The 26702-nt window shown below is 48.7% G+C and overlaps 1 protein-coding gene across 9 annotated transcripts in view; it reads left to right on the top strand.

Annotated features, from left to right (window-relative positions):
- Window positions 1–26702, top strand: part of LOC144479508 (transducin-like enhancer protein 4) — a 225270-nt gene that overhangs the window by 20250 nt on the left and 178318 nt on the right. For 5 of the 9 annotated variants that reach the window (XM_078198241.1, XM_078198243.1, XM_078198244.1 and 2 more), the window contains exons 3-4: window positions 7337–7412; window positions 20923–20967. In XM_078198241.1, coding sequence (XP_078054367.1) covers window positions 7337–7412; window positions 20923–20967 — 121 coding nt within the window. The remainder of the gene's footprint in view (window positions 1–7336; window positions 7413–20922; window positions 20968–26702) is intronic. The other 4 variants (XM_078198246.1, XM_078198242.1, XM_078198250.1 and 1 more) reach the window with 1 other exon arrangement.

Here is a 26702-nt window from a genome sequence, read left to right on the forward strand (position 1 = left end):
CTTCCAGCTGGGGCTCCATTATGAGGCATCTGGTTTTGTTCATGTGTATTCCTTTAAAGAAAACTTTAGTAAAGTCTAGAATTACTTGGCTAAGTGAGTCCAGCCACAGGGCCTGCTGGCAGTAAATTGCAGCTGATTGCATAGGTTAGTTCGAGCTTTATATTTGCTTATATGTAATAAGTTTTACAAGTTCCAGATTTAACCCTAGCATCTTTTGTGAGTCCACTCCTTGGTCGTACAGATTCGGGATCCCCTAATTCCCTTCAATAATGCCAGGTTAAAACCTGTATCCTTCCCCATTCTCCCTTGCCTGAGGCTGAGCTAGGACCTTTCGCAACCCCTGTAACCCTGGGAATACCTTCTGATTTCATACATGCCCCATCTCCGTTTCTATCACATCGTCCATCTCTGAACATGCCCCAGCTCATCGGCTGCTGAAGCCTTCGTCCAGTGCTTCCTTACCTCCAGACTTGAGTATTTTAGTGCTGTCCTGCCAGGCCTCAGTAGTTAGCACTGCTGCCTCACAGCACCAGGCACCTGAGTTCGATTCCCGGCTTGGGTCACTGTCTGTGCAGAGTCCTCCCTGTGTCAGTGTGGGTTTCCTCCGGGTACTCCGGTTTCCTCCCACAGTCCAGAAGATGTGCTGGTTAGGTGCATTGGCCGTGCTAAATTCTCCCTCAGTGTACCCGAACGGGCGCTGGAGTGTGGCGACTGGGGGATTTTCCCAGTAACTTCATTGCAGTGTTAATGTAAGCCTACTTGTGACACTAATAAATAAACTTTAAAACTTTAATTTGTTCCCCTACCACCCCACCTCCCATGCATCCTCCTCCACCCCCATGATTCTTCCCATAACTTGAGCTCATCCAAAACTCTGCTTCCTGTATCCTAACCCGCATCAAATCCTATTCACCCATCATCATTGTGCTCACTGGCCTGTTTTGGTTCTCCATCTGGCAATGTCTCTATTTTTAAATCCTTATTCTTGTTTTTATATCCTTCCATGGCCTCAGCCCTCCCTAACTCTACAACACTGCCCTCTCCTCCTCCCATCAAAGGTTTCGATTCCCAGCTTGGGTCACTGTCTCTGTGCGGAGTCTGCACGTTCTCCCCATGTCTGCATGGGTTTCCTACGAGTGCTCCAATTCCCTCCCACAGTCCGAAAGACGTGCTAGTTAGGTGCATTGGCCATGCTAAATTATCCCTCGGCGTACCCGAACAGGCACCAGAGTGTGGTGACTAGGGGATTTTCACAGTAACTTCATTGCAGTGTTAATGTAAGCCTACTTGTAACACTAGGTTAGCTCAGTAAATACGTGGGGTTACAGGGATAGGGCCTCGGTGGGAATCTCTGGAGAGTTGGTGCAGACTCGATGGGCTGAACGGCCTCCTTCTGCACTGTAGGGATTCTATGTGAGAGTGCATGAGTATGTACAGTAACTTAATTGCGGTGTTAATGTAAGCCTACTTGTGACACTAATCAATAAACTTAAAAAAACATTGTTGAAGATGCTCCTTAAAACCTACCTCCATCTGTCTTAATTTCTCCCTACCCGGCCTAGTGTCAAATCTTGTTTGGTATTGCTGCAGTGACGATATGTCTGTAAAGTGCCTTAGGGATGTGTTTGTAGGTGCTGTTTATGTTTCAGGAACCTCAACACAAAGTTATTAGATTAAAATTCTGATACCTTTTAATGAAAACTATTGTGTGTTTACCCAAATAACAACAGTGACTGCACTTTTAAACAGTTGTAATTAATTGGGTGCTTTTAAAAAATCCCTACGAAATCATGAACTGTTACATAAATGCAGAACCTAAAACAAAGCAGTAAAAATGGCCAAAGTTAAATGAGATAGTGCTGCGTTCAAATGTGATAATCACAATGGGACAGGTAGGTGTTTCAGGTTCATCCCTACTTCAGCCAATACAGTGTGGGAAGGTGCTAAATCAACACTGGGGTATCTCCGAGCACAGTGGCTAGCACTGCTGCCTCACAGTGCCAGGGACCTGGGTTTGACTCCAGCCTTGGGTGACTGTGTGGAGTTTGCATGTTCTCCCTCCTGTCTGCATGGGTTTCCTCTGGATGCTCCGGTTTCCTCCCACACTCCAAGGATGTGCAGGTTAGGTGGATTGGCCATGCTAAATTGCCCCTTAGTGTCCCAAGATGTACAGTTTGGGGGGGGGATTAGTGAGGTAAATGCATGAGGTTCCAGGGATAGGGTGGGAACTGGACCTGGGTAAGATGTTCTGTCAGCGTCGATGCAGACCTCTGTACTGTAGGGACTCTATGAAAGATAAAGGATTTGGTTTATTATTGTCACATGTATTGGGCGACAGTGAAAAGTATTGTTTCTTGCGCACTATAAAGACAAAACATATAAAGACCATTCATAGAGTACACAGGGGAGAAGGAAAGGAGAGGGTGCAATATGTAGTGTTAGTCATAACTAGAGTGTAGAGAAAGATCAGCTTAACATCCGGTAGGGCCATTCCAAAGTCTAATGGTAGCAAGGAAGAAGCTATTCTTGAGTCGGTTGGTACATGACCTCAGACTTTTGTATCTTTTTCCTGATGGCAGAAGGTGGAAGAGAATATGTCCGGGGTGTGTGGGATGGCTGCTTTTCTGAGGCAGCAGGAAGTGTAGACATTGTCAATGGATGGATGGATGCTTGGGTGATGGAATGGGCTACGTTCACAACCCTTTGTAGTTTCTTGCGGTCTTGGTTAGAGCAGGAGCCATACCAGGCTGTGATACATCCGGATAGGATGCTTTCTATGGTGCATCAGAGGGAAGGAGTATTTATCAGAGGGCAGTATTGTACTTGGGAAGTCCCTGTCGTTGCAGTGACACTCGTGGGCGGCACAGTGGTTAGCACTGCTGCCTCACAGCATCAGGGACCTGGGTTCGATTCCCAGCTCGGGTCACTGTCTGCGCGGAGTCTGCACGTTCTCCCCATGTCTGCATGGGTTTCATCCGGGTGCTGTGGTTTCCTCCCACAGTCCGAACGATGTGCTGGTTAGGTGCATTGGCTGTGCTAAATCCTCCCTCGATGTACCCGAACAGGCGCCTGAGTGTGGCAACTTGGGAATTTTCACAATAACTTAATTGCAGTGTTAATGTAAGTCTACTTGTGACATAATAAATAAACTTACACTTAGCAATAGCCTGGCTGGGGAGGGCGGCACATTCTACACCCATGCTTCTTGCTGTATGGAGGTCATCAAACCGTGATGTGGAGATGCCGGCGTTGGACTGGGGTAAGCACAGTAAGAAGTCTCACAACACCAGGTTAAAGTCGAACAGGTTTATTTGGTAGCAAAATCCACACTCTTTCGGAGCGTTGCTCCTTCGTCAGACAAGGTTACCTGACGAAGGAGCAGTGCTCCGAAAGCGAGTGGATTTTGCTACCAAATAAACCTTTTCGACTTTAACCTGGTGGTGAGAGACTTCTTACTGTGTCATCAAACCAACAGGACAATGAGGAAGGTTAGAAAAGTTCGATGAAATTAACGAAAGAAACCCCCATTAAAACCATATTCAAAATGGGGGCTTTAATCCCAGTGCTAAATGCCCCTTAGTGTCTTGAGATGTGTAGGTTGGGGGGATTAGCAGGGTAAATACTGGGGTTATGGGAAACGGGTCTGGGTAGGATTGCCCCTTTAATGTCAAGGGGATTACGTGGGGTTACGGGGATAGGGCCTGGGCGGGATTGTTGTCAGTGCAGACTCGATGAGCCAAATAGCCTCCTTCTGTACTGTAGGGATTCTATTCTATGCCAGCTCTCCCATTTATCATCGACCTTCCTCAAACTCAGGTAGCTGATAACATTGTGACTGCTCCTTCCCTCACACCCAATTGGCCTGAATATGCAAGAATTCTCGCCTCGAGCTGTAAATTCCTAACGATCACGCGCTTTTCAGAATGCGGATGGTCAATTGCTGCTTTAGAGCCCAGGGGTAGAGGCCTTAATCTGAGCTGTTTGGATAATAGAGCCAAGGCACTGCTGGCTCGCAGCTATTTTGAGATGTAAAAATGGATAATAAGGTGCGACACTTAACTGGCCCAAAGCCAGTGTCAATTGTTCTGGAGTGCTGCGTGGTGTCGGGGGCGGGGTGGGGGAAAGGGGGAGGAGTGGAGAGGAACGGGGGGTGGAGGGGAGAGTGGGAGGTGTGGAGAGGAACGGGGCGGGGAGAGGTGAGGAACCGGGGTGGTGGGAGAGAACGATTTGTCACACAAAGTATACTGCTTCCTAGAGCGCTGCTCTGGTTCCACTTGTTTGGTTCTGCGGGTAAACCTCCTCCAGAAATCTGTCAACATCTGAAAAGTTTACTGAAAAGGTTAATGTTTTTAGACATGGTCCCTCTTTATGTCAGAACCCGGACATCCAATCCATGTACGGTATCCGGCTACTCTTTCTACAACAGCAAAATATCTTATGTTAAAGATGCTGCATAAATATAATGTGGAGATGCCGGCGTTGGACTGGGGTGAACACAGTAACAAGTCTCACAACACCAGGTTAAAGTTCAACAGGTTTATTTGGTAGCAAATACCATAAGCTTTGCTACCAAATAAACCTGTTGGACTTTAACCTGGTGTTGTGAGACTTCTTACTAAATATAATGCCCCAAGGTGTTCCACAGGAACAGCATTAATATACAATACTTACACCGAGTCACACAATGGGGTATTGGGACAGCTGATCCAAAACCTGGTCAAAGAGGTGGGTTTCAAGGAGCGTCTTAAAGGAGGAAAAAATGTCAACTGTCCTGCTTTTTGATTCCTCCAGGAATCTGTTCCTAAACCACATTACGGGGCGGCGTGGTGGCACAGTGCTGCCTCTCAGCGCCAGGGGCCCAGGTTCGATTCCCAGCTTGGGTCACTGTCTGTGCGGAGTCTGCATGTTCTCTCCGTGTTTGCGTGGGTTTCCTCCCAGTGCTCCGGTTTCCTCCCACAGTCCGAACGATTAGGTGCATCGGCCGTGCTAAATTCTCCCTCCGTGTAACCGAACTGGCGCTGGAGTGCGGCGACTGGGGGATTTTCACAGTAACCTCCATTGCATCTAACACCAACTGTTAGTAACATCCTTGGGATTTCACAGTAACTTCATTGCAGTGTTAATGTAAGCCTACTTGTGACACTAATAAATAAACTTATAAAAAGTTAACTTAACCATCATAACGGTGGATTTTCTTACGCGGAGAGGTTGAGTAGGCTGGGCCTGTACTCATGGGAGTTTAGAAGAATGAGAGGCGACTTTAATAGAGTCATAGAGGTTTACAGCATGGAAACAGGCCCTTCGGCCCAGCGTGTCCATGCTGCCCTTTTTTGTTGAAACCCCTAAGCTAATCCCAATTGCCCGCATTTGGCCCATATCCCTCTATACCTATCGTACCCATGTAACTATCTAAATGCTTTTTAAAAGACAAAATTGTACCCACCTCGACTACTACCTCTGGCAGCTTGTTCCAGACACTCACCACCCTCTGTGTGAAACAATTGCCCCTCTGGACTCTTTTGTATCTCTCCCCTCTCACCTTAAACCTATGCCCTCTAGTTGTAGACTCCCCTACTTTATTGAGACATATAGGATTCTCGGGGGGCTTGACAGGGTAGATGCTGAACGGCTGTTTCCCCTGGTGGGGCAGCACGATGGTGTTGATATCCTACTGCTGTGCATTGGATCTGCTTCCTTGTGTAGTGTGACAGCCACTATACCACCGCTCCCTCTCGCAACCCCCTCAATGTAGTCGGAGTTGTGACATCAAGTTGTGAACAAGTGACAATTTCCTCCAGTTCGGCACTAACCAGACTCTGGGTGTTTTTATTGACCCCAACATCAATTCAACCCCATTGCTGCGGACTCTTATCCCGTTATCCCAGCTCACTTACGTGGGCAGAATCTTATTCGACAAAACTTTGGCTTCCTGCTCAATCCGGATGAGTTTCCTTTAGGTTCATTGCTATGGTGCTCCCCGTCTCCTTCACTGCTCCGCTTTTATCCATATCTATTTTAAGGATTTGATTTGATTTATTATTGTCTCATGTATTAGTATACAGTGAAAAGTATTGTTTCTTGTGCGCTATACAGACAAAGCATACCGTTCATAGAGAAGGAAATGAGAGAGTGCAGAATGTAGTGTTACAGTCATAGCTAGGGTGTTGAGAAAGATCAACTTAATGCGAGGTAAGTCCATTCAGAAGTCTGATGGCAGCAGGGAAGAAGCTATTCTTGAGTCGATTGGTACATGATCTCGGACTTTTGTATTTTTTCTCGAAGGAAGAAGGTGGAAAAGAGAATGTGTGGGGTCCTCAATTGTGCTGGCTGCTTTTTCCGAGGCAGCGGGAAGTGTAGACTGAGTCAGTGGGCGGGAGGCTGGTTTTGCGTGATGGACTGGGCTATATCCACAAACCTTTGTAGTTTCGTGCGGTCTTTGTTAGAGCAGGAACCATACCAACAATGCTGTGTAACAGGGCCATCCGCTATCAATGAAGTGTGACAGTTTAGTGTGACCAGAGACATGTTCCAGGTATTAATTCACCAGAAGGACCATTCTTGCTTCGAACCCACCACATTCTGGCTCAAAGAATCAAACAATAAGAAATCTAGGCTGGTACTTGAGCGCAGTGTAGAAAACGCTGGACATCTGATTGAGATGTTAAACCAAGGTCCCATCTGCCCCCTCATTTCCTATTTGCCTGTGTACTCTATGAACAGTATGCTTTGTCTGTATGGCTTTGATTTGATTTGGTTTATTATTGTCACATGTATTGGTATACAGTGAAAAGTATTGTTTCTTGCGTGCTACACAGACAAAGCATACCGTTCATAGAGAAGGAAACGGGAGAGTGCAGAATGTGGTGTTACAGTCATAGCTAGGGTGTAGAGAGAGATCAACTTAATGCAGGGTAGGTCCATTCAAAAGTCTGATGGCAGCAGGGAAGAAGCTGTTCTTGAGTCGGTTGGTACGTGACCTCAGACTTTTGTATCTTTTTCTCGAGGTGGAAGAGAGAATGTCTGGGGTGCGTGGGGGTCATTGATTATGCTGGCAGCTTTGCCAAGGCGGACAAGAAACAATGCAATCGACTGTACACCAATACATGTGACAATAATAAATCAAATCCAAAGATCCTCCGATTACAGTGAGCAGTGCCACAGGGGATCTACTAGTGTATGGGGTGGGGGAGGATGGGTGGGGGGGCGGGGATGTCTCTGTTGATACCGTGCATCATGCTGAACAATGGTGTTATGAAAAGGCTGTCATTTTCTCCTGTCCTGTGCTTTGTTTAGTATTTCACGTAAGGGTATTAAGCTGTTCTCTGTTTTATTGCAGTCTGAAGCTGGAATGTGAGAAACTGGCCAGTGAAAAGACAGAAATGCAACGGCATTACGTCATGGTATGTACTCAAGTATGTATGCCAATGATATCTACTATGGTTTCTCAAGTACAGTGTGAAAATGCCTGTTTTAATGTAACCGCTCCCCTCGTGTAGCAGCTTTCGCGAGGGAATCCCACTGCCGTCTGTGGCCCTGGGTTATAGTTACAGCCCCCTGGAGAGTACACTCAGCTCGGGTCATCCAGGGTTTATGAGTGGCTGCCCTGAGCCACTTTATTCGCTGCAAGGTGTTAAATGACCCAACTTGAAGCAGGCACTGGTTTTAACAGTGCGAACGGCTGAAATCTGGAGAAAACCCCTCCCCTTGAGGATTTACCTGAGGTGAACCTGAAGTTTTTTTTTTAAAGTTTATTTATTAGTGTCACACGTAGGCTTACATTAACACTGCACTGAAGTTACTGTGAAAATCCCCTAGTCGCCGCACTCTGGTGCCTGTTTGAGTCATGATGCGGAGATGCCGGCGTTGGACTGGGGTGAACAGAGTTTTAACAACACCAGGTTAAAGTCCAACAGGTTTATTTGGTAGCAAATACCATTAGCTTTTGGAGCGCTGCTCCTTCGTCCGATGGACGAAGGAGCAGTGCTCCGAAAGCTAATGGTATTTGCTACCAAATAAACCTGTTGGACTTTAACCTGTTTGAGTACGCAGAGGGAGAACTTAGCACGGCCAATGCATCCTAACCAGCACGTCTTTCGGACTGTGGGAGGAAACCGGAGCACCCGGAGGAAACCCACGCAGACACGGGGAGGACATGCAGACTCCACACAGCCAGTGACCCAAGCTGGGAATCGAACCCGGGTCCCTGGCGCAATGAGGCAGCAGTGCTGCCTCACACTGTGCCAATGTGCCGTCCCCAAAATGTGCATTTCCTTCAAATGGACTCTTGCTTTCTAATGTTTTGGTGGGTATGTTGGTAAATTGAATAGTTTTGTTACCAGATAAACTTGTCGGCTCATCGGTGTGGTTCATCAGAAAATCCGGATGATCCCAAATTCCATATCCGACCTGACCTGATTAACTAATCTCAGTCGGGGGTTGAGGACGTGGAACTCACTTGCACACAGGAGTAGTCCAGGCGAATATCATTAATGCATTTAAGGGGATGTTAGATCCATCACATCGGGGGCAAAGAATCATATAATAGTGCAGAAAGAGGCCATTTGGCCCATCAAATCTGTACTGACCACAATACCACCCATGTCCTGTTCCCATAATACCATTTTATTTAGGGACATGTTAATCATAGAATCCCTACAGTGCAGAAGGAAGCCATTCGGCCCATTGAGCCTGCACCAACAACAATCCCACCCAGGCCCTATCCCCTCCCCTCAATATATTTCCCCTGCTAATCCCCCTGACACTAATGAACAATTTATCATGGCCAATCCGCCTAACTCGCACACCTTTGGATTTTGGATAGGGTTAGATGAAGTGCGTGGGAGAAGGCTTGTGTGGCGCATACGCACTGGCATGACCGTTTGACATGAAGGCTTGGTCCTGTTGTGTTAGTACTATGTGGGGTAGTGGTTGAGCACTCTAATGGATCACTGCGCCCTTTTGGGTATGGGAGAGAGCTCCTGTGTGGTGTGTGTGTGTGCATACGTATGTGTGTGTGTGGTGTGTCTGTGTTTTGGCACACAAGTATCAGTGTATGCACACGTGTGTGTGTGTGTGTATGCATTTGCTGACTGCAGACCAGATTGAGCTCAGCTGTTCAGGGGCCTGCCCAGCCAACACTCCACTGCCAAGTATCACACATTGGATGAGGGCCTGGCACCTCTTGATCTAGGCCCCAACAAAGGGTCAATGCCTTGATGGGAGGAGGAGGGAATATTGGCAGGAAGGAAGAGATGCATCTGCCTCTGAGTCAATGCAAATCCTTTTTTTTTTTGGGCACATTTGCAACTCTGACAGAAACGGAGCGTTAGTTTAAATTGTCTAATCTTTTCCTGTTTGGGATCCAAACTATGTCACTGGGTGCCAATACAGCCACTTTATTTAAAACAAAAAGCCAAAAATAACATTCTCGGCTAAATGACACCAGCAGTAGTGTCATCCCAACTGAATAAAAAAGTTAGCTGTGGCTTTTGTTTAATGTGACGCACATTGAGATAGCCGATGAGTCTTCAGAAAGAAACAGGCTGAGTGTAGCAGTGGCACTGGGGGAGGGGGGGCCTACTGCCTGTTATGAAAGCCGGGGGGGGGGGGAGGGGAGCGAGCGCAGTGACGACCCTGCTTTGGTAGTCAGTGGGCTGCACTGTGTCAGCGGCAGCCAGTTAAATGGTTGCTGTCCCTATTAAGTGCTACTGGGTACGGTGGTCACTGCTGGAGCTGCACCTGGAGGAAGCACACACGTCACAGGATGGGCACCCTCGCAGTCAGGCAGACACCAGCGAGGGTTTTTTTTTAGTTAATTTATTAGTGTCACAAGTAGGCTTACATTAACACTGCAATGAAGTGACTGTGAAAATCCCCTAGTCGCCACACTCCGGTGCCTATTCGGGTACACCGAGAAGTTAGCATGGGGATGCTGGGGAATTCTCCTCGCATTGGGGCAATTTCCATCCTCTCTTAGCAGGCCAACAGCACAAAATGGAGTTTGTGGCCAATAAAGCCACCGGAACGGCACGGTGGCACAGTGGTTAGCACTGCTGCCTCTCAGTGCCAGGGACCTGGGTTCAATTCTGGCCTCGGGTCACTGTCTGTGTGGAGTTTGCACTTTCTCCCTGTGTCTGCGTGGGTTTCCTCCGGGTGCTCCAGTTTCCTCCCAAACTCCAAAGACGTGCGTATTAGGTTGATTGGCCATGCTAAATTGACCCTAGTGTCGGGGATTAGCGGGGTAAATATGTGGGGTTACAGGAATAGGACATGGGTGGGATTGTGGTCGATGCAGACTCGATGGACCGAATGGCCTCCTTCTGCACTGTAGGGATTCTACGGGGATCCTGTGTGAAACATTGGGGGAAGCAGGAATACTGTGCACTCGGCCAGACATGTTGCATGTCTGAGTCATCATGGCGGTTACCAGAATTTAAATCCGCAATCTTGTCTTTCCCCTGTTGCAGCGAGCTGTTGGGTGGGGTGGGTTTCAGCACTCTAGCTTTAAGAGCACAGATCCTGTCTGCCTTGTTTATATCCACTATTGTGCTGTCGTTCAATAACCTGTGTAACTGTGGATCAAGATGTTCCATTGAAACTCTTGCCATTTAAGATAATTCCTTAGCCTATTACTTACAGAATATATTGCTTCACAGTTTTCTATTTGGAACAGTACCTGCCACCTGTGTGGGCGACACGGTAGCACAGTGGTTAGCACTGCTGCCTCACAGCGCCAGGGACCCGGGTTCGATTCCCGGCTTGGGTCACTGTCTGCGCAGAGTCAGCATGTTCTCCCCGTGTCTGCATGGGTTTCCTCCGGGTGCTCCGATTTCCTCCCACATTCTGAAAGACGTGCTGGTTAGGTGCATTGACCCGAACCTTTGGGAAAAGTATTGACTATCTTGCTGATCTATGCCCCTCATCATTTTATAGATATATATAATATATAATCTAAGCATGTTTGTGTATATATAACACCTTTGGGATTTGTTACAAATTGCCGTTGATCATGGCATTGCTAAAAGCTTGCATCCGTTAAAGAGGGACTACCTTCCCATTTATTCAGTGGCTTTCAGAACTAGTGGGATCCCCAAAACACTTTGGGGCAATGAAATATTTTTGGAGTGTAGTCCGTGTTGTAATATCAGAGAAGTAAAATGGATGTATGTGGATTCAGACACATTCGTTGGTCTTTGAATGTCAGTGGGGATTTCGGAGTTAACTGGATAACTTACCCATGAAGTCTTGTCTGGGGAAATTAAACTCTGGTGATGTGGTCAGTTCTTCCATCGTTTGCCTTTCAGCATCTTGTGGTTGGAGCATTGTGAAGTTGTTTTGCAGAGGCAGTGTCGTGTCGTCTCCCCTATCTCGGCTCAAACCCTCACCCGCCGCAGCCCTCCCAGTTTCACATCAGGTTGGGTGGAGATCCCCAAAGGAAATAACATGCCCTCAGTAATGACATAGACTAATGATTATTAATGTGAAAAATATGCCGTGGCATAATGCGGAGCCCAAATAAGAGGGGACAGAGTGTTCTTGCCACAGGAGAAAGATAATGAGAGGCTGACCTCATGACTGTGGTTGAGTTCCTCATTTAACTGATTGGCTGCTTGAGAAGAAAACCCGACTCAACAACCATGCCCTGACTTGTTGCTTTATTCCTCGCGTCAAGAAAACCAGAAGGATTTGGTTTTCGAACTTGCACATGAGCTGCTTTCAGGTGGCCTTGGGACTGATCTCCCCCCCCCCCCCCCCCCCCCCCCGAGCCTACACAACAATCCACCCAGGCCCAATCCTCTTAACTCCACCTATTTACCCCGCTAATCCCCCTGACATTAATGGTCAATTTAGCATGGCCATTCAACCTAGTCTGAACATCCTTGGACTGATATTGACAGCTGGCTGCAGAAAGGGGTGGCAGGGTGTGAGCAAGGCACTGGAAAAGCATCAAAGGGATAGAATCCCTACAGTGCAGAAGGAGACCATTTGGCCCATCAAGCCTGCACCACCGACAATCCCACCTAGGCCCTATCCCTGTAACTCCCCCCATATTTGCCCTGCTAATTCCCCTGACATTAAGGGGCAATTTAGCATGGCCAATGAACCTAACCCACACATCTTTGGACTGTGGGAGAAAACCGGAGCATCCAGAGGAAACCCATGCAGATGAGGTAGGGAGAATGTACAAACTCCACACAAACAGTTACCCGAGGCTCGAATTGAACCCAGGTCTCTGGCGCTGTGAGGCAGCAGTGCTAACCACCGTGCCACCCTAAGAAGGATATGTTGTTGCCATGAGCTTGAAGGAGGCTGGTGTAGAGCATAAACGCCAGCACAGTAACATTTTGCCGAATGGCCTGCAAAAATAACTGCACACTTCAAGCTGTTGTTTCATAATGTTACATCAGGGCTTACAACATAGGCAAGTTTCTGTGTCATAATCCGCCAGGCTGTTTGCATAGCCTGCACAGGCCCAATTATGTAACAGCAGGGACCGAGAGGGCAATGCACTTTGCGACAAAGAATTTTATCAAACTGCTTTTGATGTTTCTCTGTAACATAAATATTGTTGCTGGAATATTACATCATCTGTGGAGATACCCAGACTGACACTTTAACTCCACTCCGTTAAACTAAGTACAGATAATCTGAGCTTTAAGAGGCTTCAGCAGTCTCACCACTGTGACTGTGCTTCTTAATTCATCTTCAGATTCACCAAGCTGGTTTCCAGTGATGCAATCAGACTTTAGCATAAATAAAAGGTGGCTTCCGTTAAAGTTTTTATTTATTAGTGTCACAAGTAGGCTTACGTTAACACTGCAATGTAGTTACTGTGAAAATCCCCTGGTCGCCACACCCCGCTGCCTGTTCGGATAACACTGAGGGAGAATTTAGCAAGGCCAATGCACCCTAAGCAGCACATTTTTCGGACTGTGGGAGGAAATCGGAGCACCTAGAGGAAACCCACGCAGACACGGGGAGAACGTGCAAACTCCACACAGACAGTGACCCAAGCCGGGAATCGAACCCAGGTCCCTGGCGCTGTGAGGCAGCAGTGCTTATGGGAAAGGGAGAATTGCAAATCAGCTGGATTCATATCCCTTTTCCTAATCACTCTCCAGTGCCTTCTCCGTGAACAGTTGTCTTGCCTTTAATGCTCATTCATCATCCTGATTCCTTAGGCCCTAGATCGATTCAATCTCCTTTTAATAATCCCCCCTCTCTCTGGCCTAACTCAACCTGACACCTTCAAGCTGCACCGGGCCTGCGTTCTTCAGTCTTTTGATTTTTTTAGCTGCCCTCCCTCTCTCCCGGTTCTGCCAGTAACAATGGACCTCCTGGAGCTTGTGTTCTCTCTCTCCTTTTTAAACCCTGAATGCCCTTCTCAATCCCCCTCTCCTAAATCCTCGATGACGGCCCGGTGCTTTGTTTGTCCTTGCCTAAGCCTCTGAGCCATGTGTATTCCATGTTGAAAGCTCTGGATCGATGCAAGTTGTTGTTGATGTTATTACCGTCACCCTCTCTGTCCTGAGGCTAATTGCTGAGGACAGTTTCTGCAGATTGTAAAAACCATGCTTCCTGCCTCTGGGGAAGAGTGATGTGGAGATGCCGGCGTTGGACTGGGGTAAACACAGTAAGAAGTTTAACAACACCAGGTTAAAGTCCAACAGGTTTATTTGGTAGCAAAAGCCACACAAGCTTTCGAGGAGCCTCGAAAGCTTGTGTGGCTTTTGCTACCAAATAAACCTGTTGGACTTTAACCTGGTGTTGTTAAACTTCTTACTGGGGAAGAGGCCAAGTTATGGAGATCAGGGGGAAAAAAAAACACCAGGAAATGACTGGCTTTTATACTTTCCCTTTGAAGTGCGACAAACTTAAATAATTTAATGAAGGTCATTCATAAAAAAAAATGCCCCTACGGTTGCAATTGACAAAGTCCCTTCCATTGTTAACGATATACCAGATATCTAAATCCATTTCATGTTTGTGGCTGTCGGGTTTCTTGGTCACAATTAGACAAGTGATGGGACTGAAAAATTGCCATTCATCTTGTGTCCCATTTTACCTCACTTGGTCTGGCCTACGTGTGACTCCAGACCCACAGCAATGTGATTGACTCTCAACAGCCCTCGAAGGGCATCTAGGGATGGGCAATAAATGCTGGCCAGCCAGCGACGCCCATGTGCCATGAATTAATACAAAAGAAACTTTTGTGTGTCCACTCCCAGTGTACAATCCTTGGCTACTGAGTAACACAGTGCGACATGAGAGTCATAGAGGTTTACAGCATGTAAACAGGCCCTTCAGTCCAACTTGTCCAAACTGTCCCTTTTTTTTTTCAACCCCTAAGCTAGTCCCAGTTGCCTGCGTTTGGCCCACATCCCTCTATACCCATGAGAGGTGCGGCACAATGTGGAGAGTAGATGACCATTTAGAATGAGTCATTCTTGGAGCCAGTTGGTCACTTCCATCAGTAGGAATGACCTGCTGGTGCTGTAAGTTATTGTGTCAACTCGTGTCCCATTTGGCCCCCATCCTCTTGCCCCTTTCTCCTCATCTCCTGAAGCCTGGGGAAAGATCTTATGGCTGGAACCAGTTTCCCTCCTACATCTTGCCTAAGTAGCCTTCACGTACAGGGCTGAACAATGTGAACGGGCTATTAAATTGCAGACATTATCAGCCGCACCCAAAGCTGCCTCCACCCAGTGCAGATGAGGAGAGGCAAGATGATTAGCAAGTTGTTAATAATCTGAAATGTGCTTCGCAAGATGGTGATGGATTATCCTCCAGATATTTATAAAAGGAAATAGGATGAAGACTTGAGGAGTCAAAATTTGTGGGGCCATGGGGAAATGGGCCTAATTGGGTAGCTCTTTCAGAGGGCCATCACAGGCATGATGGGTGGAATGGACCCCTCCTGTGTTTAGGTTTATTTATCAATGTCACAAGTAGGCTTACGTTAACACTGCAATGAAGTTGTTGTGAAAATCCCTTAGTCGCCACACTCCGATGCCTGTTCGGGTACACTGAGGGAGAATTTGGCATGGCCAATGCACCCTAACCAGCACGTCTTTGCACTGTGGGAGGAAACCGGTGCACCCTGAGGAAACCCACGCAGACACGGAGTGAACGTGCAGACTCCGCACAGGCAGAGCCCCAAGCTGGGAATCGAACCCGGGTCCTTCGCTGTGAGGCAGCAATGCTAATCACTGTGCCACCCTGGGTTATATCATTCTATGATTCTAGGAACACTGGAGAGAGTTTTATTTCCCCACTGCTGAGGGGAAAGTGCAGACTCTCACTCTCTGCCCTGTTAACCCAGCACAGATTCAGACGGGGGTGGCTGGGCAACAGAGTTTTCCTGCTCCACGATTCTCAACAGAAGTGCAAATGGAAGATATCTTCCCCTGTGGAAACATGGCAATAAAAACAGGAGGGATGGAGGGATGTTAGAAACACTGTGTCTCAGACTGCAGCTGCAGAGAGAGGAAGGGTTGGGGGTGGGGAGGAGGGGGGGGGGGACATTTCAGGTGGCTCTCCTGAAATGTCATCAACCCCGCTTTCCCCACATGCCACCTGACGCGCTGTTTTCCCTGTGCCTTATTTCAGACTCCCAGCACTTGAAGTAATCTTTTTCATTTTACGGGAAGTTTTCCCGTTTTGTCATGGGTGGCACGGTGCACAGTGGTTAGCATCGCTGCCTCACAGCACCAGGGACCCTGGTTTGATTCCCGGCTTGGGTCACTGTCTGTGTGGAGTCTGCACGTTCTCCCCATGTCTGCGTGGGGTTTCCTCCGGGTGCTCCGGTTTCCTCCTACAGTCTGAAAGACGTGCTGGTTCGGGTGCATTGGCCGTGCTAAATTCTCCCTCAGTGTACCCGAACAGGCACCGGAATGTGGTGACTAGGGGATTTTCACAGTAACTTCATTGCAGTGTCAATGTAAGCCTTAGTTGTGACACTAATAAATAAAGTTAAACTTAAAGTTGGAATTCCACTCTGGGCAGTGCATCTACCAGGCAGTCAGTGCCCAAGAACCATCTTCGCTGCATACCAACATCACCCCCTGTGCCAATCCTGTCCCATCCCGTTCTCACTCTCACTGCTGGAATTATCCAGTGGAGCCCAACAGCTGACTTAATTGCCGCAAAAACAATTAACGACAGTATGAACCTGGAGCAGAAAAGAGGGAATAGTTTGTTCCGCTGCACTTTACACGTGTCCTGGGAAAGTTCAATCACAGAGCGGCTGTGAGGCTTTGCTGCCTTCAAACAAAGGACAACCAGTTAATATTTTCCAGCCCTTTCTCTATTAAATTCCAGCAAAATCCCTTCTACCTTGATCTCACTTGAACTTGTGGTTGAAGATCATGGGCAAGCGTTATTTATATCCTTTAGATAAAATGGCTCAGGCAGCAAAGCAGTAAGTAAGCTGTGTGATTTCTCTGATGTATGGACTCCCTCTATTGAGCTCCTTTCAGAGAGAGAGAGAGAATCTGAGGCCAGTATGGTTCGGAAGGGAAGAAGGGCCCGCTCCTGGGATGGTGGCTGCGGCCTGCTGGTTCCCCCTGAGCCTCTCTGGTGAACCAGCTGGCCAACCTGAGCCTCAAGAATTTATTGGGTGGATTTAAGATGAGGGGGGGTGAAGGTGGCTGATGTAATCCCACACAACGTGGACGCCCCTGAAGATGTATTGGGTCTGTTGGGACTGAAGAAATCTCTGACGAGGTAGGCTTGGGAACCAGCGCTCGATGGAAATGGGCGCCACCAAATTGTGCAGAAGCAGTGTGGCGTCATAGAAACATAGAAAATAGAAGCAGGAGGAGGCCATTCGGCCCTTTGAGCCGGCTCCACCATTCATTATGATCATGGCTGATCATTGACTTCAATATCCTGATCCCGCCTTTCCCCCCTTGATCTCTTTAGCACCAAGAGCTATATCTAAGTTCTTCTTGAAATCACACACTGTTTTGCCTCAACTACTTTCTGTGGTGGTGAATTCCACAGACTCACCATCCGCTGGGTGAAGAAATTTCTCCTCACCTCAGTCCTTAGCCTCATACTGTGACACCTAGTTCTGGACTCCCCCAACATCGGGTGGCACAGTGGTTAGCACTGCTGCCTCCGGGCTTGTATCATTCTATGATTCTAGGAGCCCTGGAGAGGAGTTTTATTTCCCCACTGCTGAGGGGAAAGTACAGACCCTCACTCTCTGCCCTGTTAACCCAGCACAGAATCAGACGGGGGGTGGCCAGGCAATAGAATTTTCCTGCTCAACGATTCTGAATGGAAGTGCAATTGGAAGATATCTTCCCCTGAGGGAACATGGAAATAAAAACAGGAGGGAGGAGGGGGAGGGGGAGGGGGGGGAGATTTCAGGTGGCTCTCCTGAAATGTCATCAACCCCGCCTTCCACACATGTCACCTGATGCGCTGAGGGTGTCCTCCAGCACTTGGAGTAATCCTCTTCATTTTACGGGAACTTTTCCCATTTTGTCATGGGTTAGCACTGCTGCCTCACAGTTCCAGGGACCTGGGCTCGATTCCCAGCTTGGGTCGCTGTCTTTGCAGCGTTTGCACGTTCTTCCTGTGTCTGCGTGCATTTCCTCCGGGTGCTCCGGTTTCCTCCCACACTCCAAAGATGTGTGGATTAGGTTGATTGGCCTCGCTAAATTGCCCCTTAGTGTTCTGGGATGCGTAGGTTCGAGGGATTAGCGGGGTTAATGTGCGGGGTGACGGGGATAGGGCCCGGTTGGGATTGTTGTTGGTGCAGACTCGATGAGCCTCCTTCTGCACTGTAGGATTTTGTGATCGGCAACATTCTTTCTGAATCTACCTTGTCTAATCCTGTTTAAAATTTTATAAGTTTCTATGAGATCCCCTCTCACTCTTCTAAACTCCAGTGAATACAATCCTAACCGATTTAGGAGATTCACAAGAATGATCTCTGGAATGAAGAGCTTGTCGTATGAGGGAAGGTTGAGGACTCTGGGTCTGTACTCATTGGAGTTTAGAAGGATGAGGGGAGACCTTATTGAAGCTTACAGGATACTGCGAGGCCTGGATAGAGTGGACGTGGAGAGGATGTTTCCACTGGTAGGAAAAACTAGAACCAAAGGGCACAACCTCAGGCTAAAGGGACGATCCTTTAAAACAGAGATGAGGAGGTGATTCTGTGGAACTCTTTGCCGCAGAAGGCTGTGGAGGCCAGGTCATTGAGTGTCTTTAAGACAGAGATAGATTCTTGATTAATAAGGGGATCAAGGGTTATGGGGAAAAGACAGGAGAATGGGGATGAGAAAAATATCAGCCATAATTGAATGGTGGAGCAGACTCGATGGGCCAAGTGGCCTAATTCTGCTCCCGTGTCTTATGGTCTTAGTCTCTCCTTATTATGACAGTTCTGTAATCCCAGGAATCAGCTTGGTAAGCCTTCGCTGCACTCCTCTATAACAAGGAGTGTCATCGCAGAGAACTCCCAAGGCGCTCCAGCAACTTTCCTTCTGATGTCGGAGTACCCAGTAGATCAAGTGGCAAAAGCTTCTGGCATTTGTGGGAAAGAGCTTGTAAGATGGATAGTTGACAATGTAACCTCTGGCACATGGCTTTAACTGGTAGATTTGGCTCCAGATGTATCCAATAGTAGGAAGTAGGAGTGTGTGGTGGAAGCGAGTAGGGGGCGAAAGGCTAGTAATGGATTTACAAAGTGGAGGAACTCAACAGTTGCCAATTCAGGTGCCATCTCAAGATGAGCAGCTTAGACAGACGCTCCTATCTGATACCTAGGATCACACCAGACAATCCTTCTACTTAACACATTATATGGTGATAGGATAATGTTTGGTGTGGTTGTTTGTGTATCAACAGTAACTGAAGATAACAAATTTGTTTAATTGTTGCACAGACTTTGGGCCAATTGGAACAATTCCATCCAAACTTGGTTGAACAAGAATAATGCAAGAGTGCAGTTGTCAAAACTTATAATTTCAACTCTAATGTCACGCATCATCCTAACTTGTACATGTGACTTTTTAAAATTTCTTTCATGAGATGTGGGAGTCACTGGTAAGCCCAGCTATGTGTTGTCCATCCTTAATTGCCCTGGAACTGAACTTGCTAGGTTATTTCAGCAGGCAATTAAGAGTCAACCACACTGCTGTGGGTCTGAGTCTGAAGTCACATGCAGGCCCAATCAGGGAAGGCTTGCAGATTTCCTTCCCCAAGGGGACATTAGTGAATCAGATGGATTTTTACAGCAGTCGATGATAGTTGCCATGGCCTTATTCACTCAATACAAATTCCATCGGCTATCGTGATGGGATTTGAACCCACGTCCCCAGAGCATTAGCCTCTGGGTCGGCATGGTGACACATTGGTTAGCACTGCTGTCAGCTGCAGGGACCCAGGTTCAATTCCGGCCTTGGGTGACTATCTGTGTGGAGTTTGTGCGTTCTCCCCGTGTCTGCGTGGGTTTCCTCTGGGTGCGCCGGTTTCCTCCCACAGTCCAAAAATGTGCAGAATAGGTGGATTGGCTGTGCTAAATTGCCCCTTAGGCTGCGAATTGGTTGGAGGGCACAGCCTGCGTGGGGTATGGACTACTATTGGTGCCAGGTTGAAGGTCTTTCTGCTGTGTTGCTCTCTGACCTCCATGGTGGCTGGTGAGGATTGGAATTCCTCTTGAGGGATGTGCATTGAAACATAAAATAGAGCTGGCTTCAGAAGGTATGACTGTGTGAAATGGCATCAGGCATAGGCCATTCGGCCCATTGAGCCTGCTCCACCATTCAATAAGGTCATGGCTGATCTGATTTGCATTCCCAATTTCTGGGTAAGACTATGGATATGAGCTGGCTGGTTGGGTTGGAATGACTGGAGGAAGGTAACAATGGAATCATAGTGTCAGCTGTAGCCTATTCAACCCCTGAAGCTTGCAGAACCTCTTTGATCATGATTGGTATCTCCGCTCACTTACCTGACTTCGCTCCATATTCCTTGACAATCTTTATCTAACAAAAGCACTTCAGAAACAAATTGTTCTCGTGTTTTATCAACAACTTGGTGACTGAATGACCAGAGGAAATAGATATCCATTCTTCCATGTATGCCTGGGGTGACACCCTGGTCAGCACCGCTGCCCCACAGTGCCAGGGACCCAGGTTCAATTCCGGCCTCAGGTCACTGTCTGTGTGGAGTTTGCGCGTTCTCCCCGTGTCTGCGTGGGTTTCCACCGGGTGCTCTGGTTTTCTCCCACAGTCCAAAGCTGTGCAGGTTAAGTGGATTAGCCATGCTCAACTGCCCCTTAGTATCAGGGGGATTAGCAGGGTAAATACGTGGGGATACAATCATTAGAGCCCTACAGTGCAGAAGGAAGCCGTTCAGCCCATCGAGTCTGCACCAACCACAATCCCACCCAGGCCCTATCCCCATAACTCTACATATTTACCCTGCTAATCCCTTGACCCTAGGGTCAATTTAGCATAGCCAATCAACCTAACCCGCACATCTTTTGGACTGTGGGAGGAAACCGGAGCACCCGCAGGAAACCCACGCGCGCACACAGGGAGAACATGCAGATTCCGCACAGACAGTGACCCGAGGCCAGAATTGAACCTGGGTCCCTTTGGTCTATCCAGATCAGCCTCCTCTTGTCCCATCAGCATGAAATGAGGCCTTGAGGCAGCAGTGCTAACCCACTATGCCACCGTGCCACCCCCCGTACGGGAATAAGACCTGGAGGGGATTGTTGTCGGTGCAAGCTTGATGGGCCGAATGACCTCATTTATGCCGATGGGATACGAAGAGGCTGATGTGGATAGGCCAAAGGGGTTGAATGACGAGTTGTGTTTAAAGCCTTGTGACCTTTCACCTGTGAATGTTCAGCTTCCCAGCAGTAATGTTCTCTCTGCTTCCCCTTTTGTTTTCCAGTATTATGAAATGTCCTATGGCCTGAACATTGAAATGCACAAACAGGTAAGGCTCGCTTTCCTCGAGATGCTTTGCAGCCTGCGCCATTCCATTAATCTCCGTTTACTGCTTCTTCCTTTTCAGGTTTGACACTAATTTCCCCTATCTACACACTGCAGTCACAGGCGACGATGTGTCTCCGCATCCTATTATCATCCATCTTGAGCCCCGGTGGCAGCGATCCCACAGGAATAGCTTCAGACACAGCACACAGGCCCTGTTAAAGGGAGCACGCCCAGATGGCGGAAAAAGAGGCCGTCAAGCAGGTGTTGCTACCCCTGTGTTCGTTTACCCTACCCCCATTTGGCACAGTGGTTAGCACTGCTGCCTCACAGCGCCAGGGACCCGGGTTCGATTCCTGGCTTGGGTCACTGTCTGTGTGGAGTCTGCACGTTCTCCCTGTGTCTGCGTGGGCTTCCTCCCGGTGCTCCGGTTTCCTTCCACAGTCTGAAAGACGTGCTGGTTAGGTGCATTGGGCATGCTAAATTCTCCCTCAGTGTACCCGAGCAGGCGTCGGAGTGTGGCGACTAGGGGGTTTTCACAGTAACTTAATTGCAGTGTTAATGTAAGCCTACTTGTGACTGTTAAATAAAATAAACTTTAAGGGCGGCACAGTGCCAAAGTGGTTAACGAAGGTGGCACAGTGGTTAGCACTGCTGCCTCACAGCGGCAGAGACCCGGGCTCAATTCCGGCCTCGGGTGACTGTCTGTGTGGAGTTTACACATTCTCCCCGTGTCTGCGTGGGTTTCCTCCGGGTGCTCCAATTTCCTCCCACAGTCCAACGATGTGTGGGTTAGGTTGATTGTCCATGCTAAATTGACCCTTAGTGTCAGGGGGATTAGCAGGGCAAATTTGTGGGGTTACGGGGATAGGGCCTGGATGGGATTGTTGTTGGTGCAGACTCGATGGGCCGAATGGCCTCTTTCTGCACTGTAATGTTCTATGATTCACAAAGCGTTGGTTTATCCGTGGAGTCACTCTGCGAACGGAGGTCCCTGAATTGGGAATTGCTTTTTTTTTCAAGACCCGTTCCACACTCTAGCAATTTGACAAGCAATGTTCCTTCATGGAACTTTAGAGAAGGTGGCCATTCTGCCCATTGCAACCATGCAAGCTCTCTAATAGAGCCTTCCACACCATTTTCCCGACCCACCCCCTAGGCCTACAAATTGTTATTATACTCTAACTCCTGCCCCTGTCCTCCCGCAAATATTTACTCACTTTCCTTTTTTAAATATATTATTATGGAGCCTAGTTGCAAAGTTGAAATTAAGACAGAAGAGGCCAGCAGGGCCCAGTAGGTTCATTGGAACTGAAAAGGACCAAGAGCAGCTGAATTTTATTGGTTTTTTTATTCATTCGTGGGACATGGGCGTTGCTGGCTGGCCAGCATTTATCGGCCATCCCTGGTTGCCCTTGAGAAGGTGATGGTGAGCCGCCATCTTGAACCGCTGCAGTCCACGTGCTGTGGGTTGGACTGCAATTGAGAATAATGAATGAAAGAGTAAAGGAAATCGTACAGTCGGGTCAGTGGCTGTATGGGTACTCGAACCACAAGGCTTTTGCCCTGACTGAACACTGTCTGCCTTCCTGTGGCCTGTCTAACTTACAATTATTCACCGTGACGTCCAAACAAAAACTGGAGTTCATTACCGCTGTTGGTTACTTAGCGGGGGGGTGGCAATGGCCGGAATTTTAACCGCCTTGCCCGCCACAGGAATCGGAGCGGGCGAGGGGCGGACAACAGGAATGTCCATTGAACTTGGGCGGGATTTTACAGTTTTGGGATGAGTGATGCCGTAAAATCCTGCCCGATATCTGAGCTTCCAGGCCCTGGCTGTTCTGATGCTCTTCACTCTCTTTTTTTTTCCCATTTTAAATGTTGGACGCAGCAGCCCTTGCAGTCGTCTTCCAGAGGTGTTTTTTCCCCCCAGAGGGCAAGGTTTTTGGGCATGGATCTGTGGCAGTGACTGGCAAAGGGAAGGTCGCCTCTGTGGTTGAGTTGTCACAACAGAGCGCCTTAACCGTTGACTGTGACAGTTATGGCTCTCAGTAGTGTGGAGGTCGGTATGCACTCTGCCGAGTGATGTCAGCTCTGGTCTGGATTGCAAACAACCACCGAGAGAGAGAGAAAAAAATGCTCATGTGATATGTGTGTCTGTGGTCTGTGGGGAGTGTGTAATTAAAGCTACTCCTGTTTTTTTTTTGCATATGCTTTTTGGTACTTGTGAACTCTCCGCTCACTGCATCGGAGTGTTTGAGCGAGTTCACTACTTCAAAACCACAGGTGCAAGTAGGCGGTATGATAGCATCGGCATCTGAACCACTTTAACCAGAAGGAACTGTTCCAACGCATGGTACGCTTGCCAAGTGGGGACGGAATTAGCTTGGCTCGGAAGGTAGCACTTTTGTCTCTGACTCACACAGTTGTGGGTTTCTGGCCTGCACCGAGATTGAGCTGATGGTGCTAGGCCAACACGCCAGTGCGATTCTGGCAGGAAGTGTCGCATCGTGGGAAGTGTCTTCCCTCCGATGAAATCCTCGACCAAAGTCTCGCCTGCCTCTCGGGCGGCACGGTGGCACAGTGGTTAGCACTGCTGCCTTACAGTGCCAGGGACCTGGGTTCGATTCCCGGCTTGGGTCACTGCACGTTCTCTCCGTGTCTCCATGGGTTTCCTCCGGGTGCTCCGGTTTCCTCCCACAGTCCAAAGATGTGCAGGTTAGGTGCATTGTCTGTGCTAAATTCTACCTCACTGTACCCGAACAGGCGCCAGAGTGTGGCGACTAGGGGATTTTCACAGTAACTTCACTACAATATTAATGTAAGCCTACTTGTGACTCTAATAAATAAACTTTGACTTTACTTTACTCTCCCAGTTGCTCTGCTGAGCTTTGGAGCTCCTGGCACGCAGTTCAGGTAGTTTTCCAGGTGACCCAACCAATGCTTCTCTCTCTGGGCAAAAATTTGACCAAACAATGGCAGTGTGACGTTCCTGGCGAGAAAACCAGCTTGTTTCCCTTCCATAAACTGGTCACTATCCTCTCTAGGGTCTGCACCGGCCACAATCCCACCCAGGTCCTATCCCCATAACCCCATGCATTTACCCTAGCTAGTTCCCCTGACACTAAAGGGCAATTTAGCATGGCCAATCCACCTAACCCGCACATCTTTGGACTGTGAGAGGAAATTGGAGCACCCGAAGGAAACCCACGCAGACACGAGAAGAATGTGTAAACTCCACGTGGCCGGAATTGAGCCCAGGTCTCTGCCGCTGTGAGGCAGCAGTGCTAACCGGAGGAAACCCACGGAGACACGGGAAGAATGTGCTAACTCCACACAGACAGTGACCCAAGCTGGGAATCGAACCCAGGTCCCTGGCACTGAGGCAGCAGTGCTAACCACTGTGCCACCGTGCCGCCCACATTCTACTGCACTCAGCCAAAAAAATAAATCAAGGGGGCGTTATTCATGCTTTTGTAGAGGTGGGCGGGGCTTAAACACGCCAGCAGAACCCACCCTACCCCACCAGGTGAGGCTTCAGGGGCTCCCCTCCCCACTCCCCACCCCCCAATCTGTAATTCCACCCCTCCCCACCCCGCCTCCTGAAGTCGCTCTTGGCCTGCAAGCACCGCAGCATTAAGCAGTGCCAAGGGGCATTGCCACTGCACTGCAGGGATCATGCCCCTCTTTCCCCCGGGGGCTATACCTACCTTCGTGCCCCCAGGGAGAGAATCTGATGTCCCCGGCAAGGGATGGGGAAGAACTGAAGTTCCTTCTGGATCTTGAACCCCTGCTGCTATTCACACGGACAGCAAATGTGGTCTCAAGTTTTTGCCCAATGTCTCTCGCTCTCTCTCCCTCTCTCAATCTTTCCCAACCTGCATCCACTTCAAACTGGCTGAATGGGTCTTTCAGATCCAGTTGCCATTTGCGAGATGTTGGTGTGCAATATGGCAGCTGTGCTTGTGTACCTCTCCACTGCAGCCCATGTTGCGAAGTGTGACCTTTCAGTGTGACGGTGCTGCCACAGAGAGGGTTAATTTACGAGGACAGGTTGCACAGACTTGGCTTGGACTCCCTGGAGCGTAGAAGATTATCACTGATCGACCTACGCTGTTTAAGATGATTAAAGGATTTGATAGCGAAGCCGCCCCCTCTGGTAGGGGAGTTTAGAACAAGGGGACCTAATCTTAAATGGAACTGGGCCATTCGGGGGGGGGGGGGAACAACAGGAAGCACTTCTCCACACACACACACAATGGTGACAATCTGTCACAGTGGTTAGCACTGCTGCCTCACGGCGCCAGGAACCCAGGTTCGATTCCCAGCCTTGGGTCACTCTCTGTGTGGAGTTTGCACATTCTCCCCGTGTCTGCGTGGGTTTCCTCCGGGTGCTCCGGTTTCCTCCCACAGTCCAAGGATGTGTGGGTTAGGTTGATTGGCCATGGTAAATTGGGGGGATTAGCAGGGTAAATAGGGTTATGGGGATAGGGTGGGATTGTTGTCGATGCAGGCTCGATGGGCTCCTGTACTGTAGGGATTCTATTCTAATGAGGCTTGGTCAATAGAAAAGTTCAAAACTAAGATTGATTATATTTCTGTTAGGTAAAGATATTAAGTGATACAGAAACAAGGCACTTAAACTACAATCCACCATGATTTTATTGAATGGCAGAACAGACTTGAGCGTTTAGTAAATATACTCTTTTTATTTTCATTCTAAAACAGTCCCATTTAGTCATGACTAGTTGGGTTATTTGAAATAGGAATGGGAAAGTCTGGGTGTCTGTTTTCCGAGTCATCGGGCAGAACTTTCCCAGCCAGAGGAAGGTTCCAGGAAAGGGTGGGAAAGTCCCAGATTATGCCATTGAGTCAGGATCCTGATTTAATCCGCACCTTCTTTCAGTTTTCCCATGCAAGTTCCAAATCCTGTGGTAAACCCTGTCTTCTTGCAATTGAGAGCCGCTTTAACTCTGTCACAGCGGTGCGTGGCTTGCACGTTGGCTTACCGGGGTCACCGGGGCTGGTGAACACGGGGGAGCTGCTTCAGCGGAAGAAGAATTAGTGACACAGTGCAGCTTCATGGCCAGGCGAGAGGTTGCTGCTTCAAACACTTCTCTCACGAGAGTGTTGTCACTGATTGACAGGCGATTGCCAACTTCTTGGAAGGCACTTCACCCATCTTGCACTTCACTCACCTTCAGCAGCCTCTCCCGGTGGCCAGTCTTCACCACGGGCCATGGCAGCAGCTTAGGCAACTCCAGCATGCCCCTCTACCGATGGCCTCACTATCGCCAACTGCAGGAGCAACGCCAGCTGCCTTCTCCTCAGCATCATGCCCTCAGGGGACAGGGGATGGGCACCAAGATCCAGCTGGGTGGAGGCAAGGGCCACAACATGGTGTCTACAGACAAAGAACCAGCTTTCTCAGGGTGTGTGGGCACCAGGGCGTCAGGAGGCTCAGACGCGAGCGGCAGGTCACTGCTGACATCTGCACCCTCCTGGAGCAAGACCACCTTCCCAATGGAATGGGTGGGCACACATTGCCAATGGCAGATAAGGTGCAGTCACTGGAAGACCAGCCCCCCCCCCCCCCGTTCTCCCCGTGCCTGCATGGGCTTCCTCCAGGTGCTCTGGTTTCCTCCCACAGTCCAAAAGACATGCTGGTTAGGTGAATTAGCCATGCTAAATTCTCCCTCAGTGTACCCGAACAGGTGCTGGAGTGTGGCGACTAGGGGA

Source organism: Mustelus asterias, chromosome 26 (assembly GCF_964213995.1).
Source record: "Mustelus asterias chromosome 26, sMusAst1.hap1.1, whole genome shotgun sequence".
Lineage (NCBI taxonomy): Eukaryota > Metazoa > Chordata > Chondrichthyes > Carcharhiniformes > Triakidae > Mustelus > Mustelus asterias.